General features: G+C 36.4%; 1 protein-coding gene across 1 annotated transcript in view; it reads right to left on the bottom strand.

The window, feature by feature from the left end:
• Positions 1–8,774, bottom strand: part of LOC114646052 (aquaporin-10-like) — a 62,111-nt gene extending 53,337 nt beyond the window's left edge. The window contains exon 1 of the mRNA XM_028794036.2: positions 8,339–8,774. Within this exon, the coding sequence (XP_028649869.2) occupies positions 8,339–8,425 (87 nt within the window). The 5' untranslated portion in view covers positions 8,426–8,774. The remainder of the gene's footprint in view (positions 1–8,338) is intronic.
• Positions 8,775–9,095: the final 321 nt, after the last annotated feature.

Consider the following 9,095-nt stretch of genomic DNA (forward strand, 5'->3'; position numbering starts at 1 on the left):
GACGCCTAGGAGGACCGGAGGAGGGCTTGCGCCTCCTCCAGACCACAAGGGGGTGACCACCCTGGTTGCTTTGGGGACCGTGGTCACCGCCAGGGGGCGCCCCAATGCCTTGGTAGCCCTGGACCTCAGCACCTCCGCCACACCTGGAAGTGTTGGGGGGAAGAGGATCAGGGACATTCCAGGTGTGCAACCGGCACTTCTGCCACACTTGGGAGTGCCAGCGGAAGATTGTCGGAAGTCACCTGGAGCACATCCGGGTGGCTATAAAAGGGGCCACCTCCCTCCATTCGATACCTGGAGTCAGGTGGAAGAGGACGGAAGTCGAAGGAGAGGAGTGGAGGTGGTTCAAAGATAGAGAAGGCAATGTATTGAGGGCCTGGACTGGGGTGATTGGTGCTGTGGCACTGGGGTTTGTGCGTGTTCTACTTGTAAATAGTTGTAAATAAACATGTGTTGGGTGACAAAACATGTATGCCTGTCTGCGTCCTGGCCAGGTTCCACAACATTTATGTAGGTAGTTGTTCTTAGCTATAAAAAGAGGAAAAATCATTCCACAGCAAAGGCTTTTTTGTTGAATTCAAATTTTACCTCTGTCATTTGAGTGAGTAAAACCATGTGAAGTAAACAGTTTAAGTTCATTTTCATAGCAGCCATCATTATCCTAAAAAACTCTTTTTCCTGTATATTACATGCACAGTTGATCATGGCAGGTTAAAACTGATCACAATCTTAACTCTGTAGTTAAAATGCTGCATAGTGTCTTTAATATGCCTATCAATCAGTCTTCTATTCCACGTTCATATCTACTCTGCTTCCCCATCCTGTCCACTTTAGGGGACACTCATTTTCTGCAGCTAAGCCTTTGTTGTTGAAATGCTCTTCTGTTTACAAAATGAACAACAGGCAGCTAAAGTTGAGCTAAGTCTATTTAAAAGAATCTACGAAATCTGTTATCACTTTTTTTCTCTACTGTGCACTTTAATCCTATCTACTGGGAGAAACTCCACCTGGAGTAGAGCTGTAAAAATGCATGTATCCTGTCTGCTGCTTAAATAGTGAACATTGGGCAGCTAAAATTCAAAATGTATTTAAACGATTGTAAAATGCTTTTTTACCACTTTCATGTCTACTGTGGCCTTTTGCCTCATCCCCTGTCTTCTTTGATTTTGCTTCATATTGTAGCAGCTATTGACAGTTGTGTTCTCACAATCACGGGGATATCAGACAGACCATTAAGGAATGGAAAGTTGAAGGAGTTTCTGCAGCACACTGGGCTAGAATCACTTGCTTAGCATAAAAATGTGGTGCCCCAGGATAACACCCAGATCTCACACAGACTGAAAACTAAAAAACAGGGAAAGTAAGCGAGTACTACCAACACAGACATTACCTTTCAGAATTCCAAATCAAAGGTGCAAGTCTCACCTACTTTAGAGATAACCTTTGTGACGGATGGCCAGAACCCTTTCATGAAAAGACCAGGGGAGAGACTGTGAAAGCGCAACCCCATCAGAAGGAGCATCCTGTATGTGAACTACTTTCACTGTTTGGAGTTATTTATTTAACAATATTTTAGTAGGAAATAAATGTGTTTTGCGCATTGTGAGCATATGACTGAATGACTTGGCAAGTGGATTATGTGACACGATGTGAGATTTTTTCATGGAAGTTTTTCTTATTGTTTGCTATTTGTCCTGTATTGGTCACTATAGGGTCTCATTCTATTTGAAACTTTACTATGTCCATTCTCCACAAAAACAAGAGATTAAACATTTTTCCTGGCCATCACTACACTACACTATCACTACATATAAAAATATCTTTTTTGGGTGGAGTATTTCTTTAATTTATTGTCTCAGATTTCTCAAAAAAATAAATCATGGTCTGCATATTTAGAAGAGATGAGTAGGTCATTACTGGTCATCATGACTTCCCTATCAAGACAGCCAAGTCACACTGTGACATCATGTTTCATTTTGAAACACTAAAGTTTCTGAGAAGTACAGTATATGGGAGATATTTTCTGCAAAAAAAGGAAATGAAAATGAACATTATAAAATACAATCTCTCTTTTTCCATTTATTTTTCAAAGTCTACACGCAAAGAGGTGTCCAAAATTAAAAATAAAATGAAGTAATACTTGCAAGTTCATTTTCCACATACATAAGAGTCATTTGTGAAAACTTTTGTCATTTTATTTTCCATCCCATCTGGGTGTGTCAGTGTCATAATTAAAATGAAAATGCAATCCCCACTTTAGATTTGCTTTTCCTTCATGACATGCCCCATAGGAAACTTATAGTGCTCAAAGGTTGAACTTAAAACAATTTTTCATTTATGTTTCATTTATGAATCAACTTTGTCACAAATGTTTCTCTTAAAATTCCTTAGAAGAAATAGCATTAGACAAAAAGGAGACATGAGATACAACTGAGGTAAAAAGAACTCAAAACTGAGAAATTGACTTGAAAAGCATGTTATACTTTGTGTAACCTCTTGTTTTAATCTTTTTCAAGACTTCCTATTTTTTACTTATTATTGGACTGATGCCATTATACACTGTGACTTACAACATTTGAGATACAATCAGTTACATTTCATTTGTTTTTCCAAGGTAAGTAACAGATAAAAAAATATTAGCTACGTTCTGATAGGAATTTTTCATGAGATGTGCTTTCCCTTAGATCAATTGATCCAGTTTAAAATTAAGTAAGAAATCAAATTTGTCATTCATTAACATATTCGTCTTATCTTTAACTTTTCTAATCTGAAGACATCATTATTATCTGAATCTGGAGTGAATACTGATAAGAGAATAATCTCGGGGATTATACTTCACAGTTTCAGTTGGACAACTTTTTGATGCTATGCATCAGCCTAGGTTTGTTTCCTGGCTTATGTTTATTTTCAATTTTTTTATGTCAATTTCATGTGTTTTTTGTTTTAATGTAATGTTTGCAAATATTGTTTTATGTAAAGATTATTTAACTCTTATGTGTTGTATATTGCTGCATGTAGGCTTCATTCCTTGTGCTTTATCGGTGGAACCTCAAATTATATGTAATAGTCTATATTTATGTGTATTTAATGTTGTTAGTTTTCATATCTGTATATATTTACTGTCACAGTAAACTTTTAATTATGTCCTGTTCCTTTAATTCCACCTCTTTTCCTTGTAACTTGTGGATGGTGCCCACAGGAGGCCGGGGCCACATGGACACTACCAATCCTGAGCCCTTCTTCTGGCTGTTTAGCAAAGATTGAAGGTCCATGTTTTCATTTTATAATTTCTTAAGGATCAGGCAGTAATAATATACAGCTTAATGCCCTATCCAGAAGGTCTGACGGAACCAAATCACAACCCAGGAAAAGTTCTTGGCAGTAAACAGTACTGAATATTCTGTAGACTTGTTGACAACTATACAAGGAATAATTTCATTAGTGTTTTCTAGAATGGCACATTTGGGGGTCTAAACATCAGGATGGCAGCTTTCCCATAAACCCTGTTTTTCTCTTCTGAATTATTTTGATCATTTCTCATATTAATGGTTTCATTTTTCTTAATGTTTATTGTTATTGCTTATTATTAAAGTCACCTTTTTATTATATCACCGCAACATCATTTTGTATGTGTGTTTTAAGTAGCGTTTGCCACCATTTTAATGCTTGAAGTTAAAACTGCCATGCTTTTTACAAGTCTGTGTTCAATGTACAGTAGCTGCTGAACAACACAAATAACGTGTAATGGCATACAACATATATGAGGTATTTTGAATTTTTCCAAACATTTTGAAAACAATTTTGTATATACAAAATGTTTCATCTTTTCTGTAATTGTAAATATAAAGCCTGTGAAATGAGAATATGCTATTCAAAAAAAGGGTTCAACAATGAAGTCAGCTAACATTAACTTGATCACCAATAGCTTGTGCCCACTTGTTAGAAGTAAATGTAAAGATCTGTGGTATATGCTAGGTGCTTGGATCTAAACTTAAATGTTTAAATGTCTATGTACCCAGGGCCTATAAACAACTCTGTTGATTATCAGTGTATTTTAATTCTTCTGATTTTGTTAACTTTTAAACCTTAATCTAATTGAGGATGCATGTTAAATCTGACTCTAACCGCCCAAGAAACAGAGAAGAGAATGGGAATGCATTATTAAGAGGCAGAGACAATATGACAAATGACAGCATTGACAAACAATGGATGGAAGAGAATACTACAGCAACGCCTGGGGCATCATGTATAAACGGTGCGTACGCACAGAAATGTTGCATATGAACGTTTCCACATTCAAATCGCGATGTATAAAACCTACACTTGGCGTAAAGCCACGCACTTTTCCACGGTACCTTATACCCTGTCGTACGCAAGTTCTCCGCTCGGTTTTGCTGACTGGCGGCACCCAGCATCAAAGCAGTGCTACTGTTCCTGTGTGGTTACCCTTCCTTAGATCCACATCCACGACGGCGGCTTTATCAAAAACACTGAAATTAACCGTATATCGTTCATAAATTTAATACATCTGATTGTAATTAACCTGTAACAATATAATGGTCCACAGAATGGTCAGACTATTCTAAATACCATAACTGCTTTAGCGTTGTTACTGTCACTGCACCTTCTACTCCTTCTGTCAGCTGTTCCCATTAGGGGTTGCCACAGCGGATCATCTTTTTCCATATTACTCGTACTGCACCACTCGGAGTATTTATATCACTGTATCTGAATGTGAATCACAGATCTACAGCGATTGGAAAGAGAATTATCGGTATACAGCATCAAGCACTCGCTGCCTCAGCCATTCGCTATTTGAACTGCTCTCATCTGACCAACGCTTCACAGCCTTTCCTGTTTGGACCTCGCGGTTCACAAACAGTTTCATCCCAAGAACTATACACACACTCAATCAGTCCATCAAGTGCTCCTTGTAGAACTGTTTGTACTTGCAAGTTACCGTGAGGTAATTGTATTTATGATACAGTTATAATATTGCACAATCTGAGCCACTTTATAAAGTGCATATTTACATATGATGGGGATATCATTTTTAAGATGAAATGCAGCAAAATATGTTGATTATACAGTATTATACAGATAAAACTTTAACTTTAACTACACGGTGCCGCAGCACTAGCGAGCTTGAGCTTCGTTCACGGTTTGTTCCTGCCTCGCGCTGTATTCATGCTGTGGCTGGTGTGACACTGGAAGGAAAGATGGATAGAATAATTAAACATTACGAAGATATTTCGATGTTCCTTAAAAGTTTTGAAGAATCGGTGTTCTAAGCTTACAGATGGCTTAACGTCTATTACAGAGCTGATTGTGTGACGATTGGGTATTTGGAGAAAGAAAAGTAAGGAAAGGAAAATAACGGAACAGTGAAAAGAAATCGAATATATTGTACAGATTTAAATGGAGATTTGTTGATCGTCTAATTCGTGTTGCCATCAGGGAAAATAGTGTTTATTCCCAATGAAAACTTGTATAAGGTATCATTTTATTTATTATTGTTTATACCATAAAGCCATTTTGTTTGTTTCCTTATGAGCACAACCAATTTGTTGTTATGCATGTTGCCATCATGCGGCCAACGTTGGCATCACATATTTGCATCATTTCACCAAGCATATAAAAGATGGCAGCATGCACTATTAAGTGTTCTAATCAATGGACTTAGAATCTCAAACACCTCTGTCAAAACAAAAGACTTTTTAATTGAACCTTTGCTTAGTGAATACAAACCTGTTTTGATATCAACTTTCTTTAACACTTGTGTTTTGTGTCTCACTCTGCCTTCCTTTCTGATTATTTTTCCTAAAATAATGGAGGTACAGTTTTTGGGGTTTTAGAAGTCAAGAAATTTAATGAGCTGGTCTGTTTTTTGATTTATGACGTTTTTGAAGATGTTTATTTTGAAATATGTATTCCCTATATTTATGTAATGCAAGGTGGCCAGGCTGATGTTAGACAAGATGTCAGAGAGTGTGTGACGCATGAATTAATTACAGTGATGGTATAAAAGTCAGTATCAAACACTACTTTATTGTCTTGAGTTTGTAACTTTTTACATGAAACTCACGCTATTGTTTTAAAAATCTCTCTTGCTATGAATTGATTTCTGTTCTTCAACTTTATGTCTTCTTACGTCTTTGGTGTTTTGGCTTGGGTTACTTAAAATACTCTGGTTCTTGACACTTTCTCTATGTCTACCTACTTAAAGATTTTGTGTCACGTCCTGGCCATTGTTTATTTATATCACATTCTCCCATCTTTGACGTCGGCGTGTTATTACTATCACATTCTATCTACTGATTCCATCTTACTTAAAACTGCTGCCGCCCTGTGCAGTCACAATTTGAAACAACACTGAATAACAAAGTGAAAAAATGCCATTGTATCAGAATCTTAACAATATAAAGAAATGCAAAGCAATAGAAGACTTTGACCAAACTTAAACAAATACTCCATCTAAAAATAACATTTTTTAAAATGTTTTTACCACATCTGGTTTGTAGCAATGGCCAAGTATAAATTTAACCCGATATTTTCATGGAAAAATATGTATCTCTGGAGACCAACACTGAATAGCAGCAAGCAATTTCAAAATGTTCATAAGCAGAAACAAATATCAAAAACATTCATGAAAAAATCTCACAATGATCAAAGCAAGTCATCCAGTCATATGCTTACAAAATGGGAAAATATCTATCTACTATATAATAAAACACTAAGGTCTGTGTGTCCAGTCCCTGTGAGCAATCTTTTTGGTTATTTTAACTTTGGTGACACAACGAGAAGGAAGTCCAAGAATTAGACAAGAATAGGAGTAAAGGTGTATGAAGCATCCTGAGAGAGAGAGAAGACAAGTATAAAACCAGACAGGAGGTGAGGAAGGTGCCTCAAAAATAATGTCAGAGTCCGAGAAGCAGGCCTTACGGGAGCTTACTCAAGAGAGTGAGCACCGGGTAACCGACACACACAACAGAGAAAAGGCACTGACATTACACAAGTGGTAAGAGATAGCAAATATTTTGAAATTATTCTGTTACCTGTCTTCAACAGGTACTGTAGCTAGTCATTAAATAAATACTTTTGGAATATCAGAGAAGTGCATGAATAGCCCATTTATATGGGATTGTTCTTTTGAATTGAAGACCTACAACTATCAAAATTATAGGTCAGGAGTCCTGTCTTCAATTCAAAATTTCAAGCCCATTTTAAGGTGTTCTCTGACTGTATAATACTTTTATCTTCCAGATGTGTCTATTTAACAGTTAATGCATGTGTTTTGCATGTTTTGAGCATAAGACTGGAGAACTTCACATGTGGATTATGTGATATAATTAATGTGACATTTTTTCATGGATTTTTTTTTTTTATATATATATTTGCCATTGTACTTTTTCAGGTATAGGTATGCTGAAGTCAGAATCCATCTTAGAAGTGTTATCAGCAAGCCACAAACTGGGAACAAACCATGCAGACTCACACACTACATGACATTCAACTATCTCTAGCCAATTCAGCAATGCCACTTAACCAATCATGTGTGTTTTGGATAAAGCGGAGAAGTGAAATGCCCAGAAGGAAAGTCCACATACACTCTAACAGTACATGCACATTACGCACAAGTTTTTTCTTCTTGTTTGACAATACAGTATAACCCAGGTCTGTGGAGCTGTGAGAAAGAAGCCATACCACAATGTCATAAAGCTAACTTCAATGATAAAGGTCTCTGTATCCATTTTACAATCCACCTCTTACTCCAATTAGTCATGGAGCATCAGGGCTTCTCCAGTAGTATACTTTATATCAGCAATGTATCCAGGGCTGGATGCCAGTCTTTTGCAGAGAGGCAAAAAGATACAATATAAAACTGAACTTAATCAGTGACTGTGTAATTAAACATTTTATTAATAAACAGTATTCTGTTATTCTGAAGGCATAAAAATAAAGGATAACACTACTGTGTAATATTAATACTAACAGTTGTTTCTGTGCATTAGTTGTTGTAGTGATATGTTTAAACAGAGGCAGATTCTGCATATCTGTGTATTTCTCATTAAGAAAACATATGACCAACTAATCATTCTGTCATTAAACATTGTTATTAGAAATAGAGCCGAATTTACATTTTTAATAAATGATATTGTCACAATTATCATTTGGAACATCAGAATAGAAACAGATTGCATTTTCTTGAAACGCTTCAATAGCTGTAATGTAAAATATAATATAACGGTTCAAAGTTCAGTGAAGGGCATTTAATATCCACAGGTCCCTGGGATTTGCAATTTTATCAGAGCCTGAAAGCAAAATAAAGTTTACTTACTAACAGAACAAATGTTCCCAGAAACTCTGCTAAGCATTCCTTCAGAAGTTTGTTCTTCAGTCTGAGAAGATGTCTTAGTTTCTGCATTCTCTAAATCCACAGAAAGAATAGACCTCACAGTGGTGCAGAAGCCACGCTTCTTTGCTTTATATCCTGGAGAAAGTCACTATCGAATCAATAACAGAGGGGGAGCTAATAGAGCAATAGCATGCAAACTTTACACACCAATAAAAAACAAGCAAATTCCTTGTTTTTGATAATGGAAAGAGCCTTCATAAAATACAGAAGTGATTTCACAAGGCTGTGGTCTGCTTATCTTAGTTTAAATGAATTTACATTTTCTGACTAGCAAACTCATTTGAAACCAAAATAGACTGGAGTTGTGCAAAAGTAAGACTGGATTTGTCATCCAAAATTTAGACTTTGCAGGATGATCGCCTACTTGCATGACTTTGCAGAATATGGACAGGAATGGTCAGCATGTTGAAAGGTTTCACAAGTGCACAAAAAAGACCTTTCACACAGATACAATACAAGGTCAATATTTGCCTAGCAGCTTTTGTCCATTTACACGTTGGGGTATAATCTGCTGTTAACCGTTTCTATTTCAAGTTCAATATCTTGAAATTTTTGGACCTAGATCTGTAACACTATGAATAGGTAAGTAATTACAAATCAGAGTAGACAAATATGTACTGAAAACAATAATTATACATTTCTTGCAAGAAGAATTACTTTGCAGTTCCCATAATTCCCT

Source organism: Erpetoichthys calabaricus, chromosome 2 (genome assembly GCF_900747795.2).
Source record: "Erpetoichthys calabaricus chromosome 2, fErpCal1.3, whole genome shotgun sequence".
In the NCBI taxonomy this organism is placed as follows: Eukaryota; Metazoa; Chordata; class Cladistia; order Polypteriformes; family Polypteridae; genus Erpetoichthys; species Erpetoichthys calabaricus.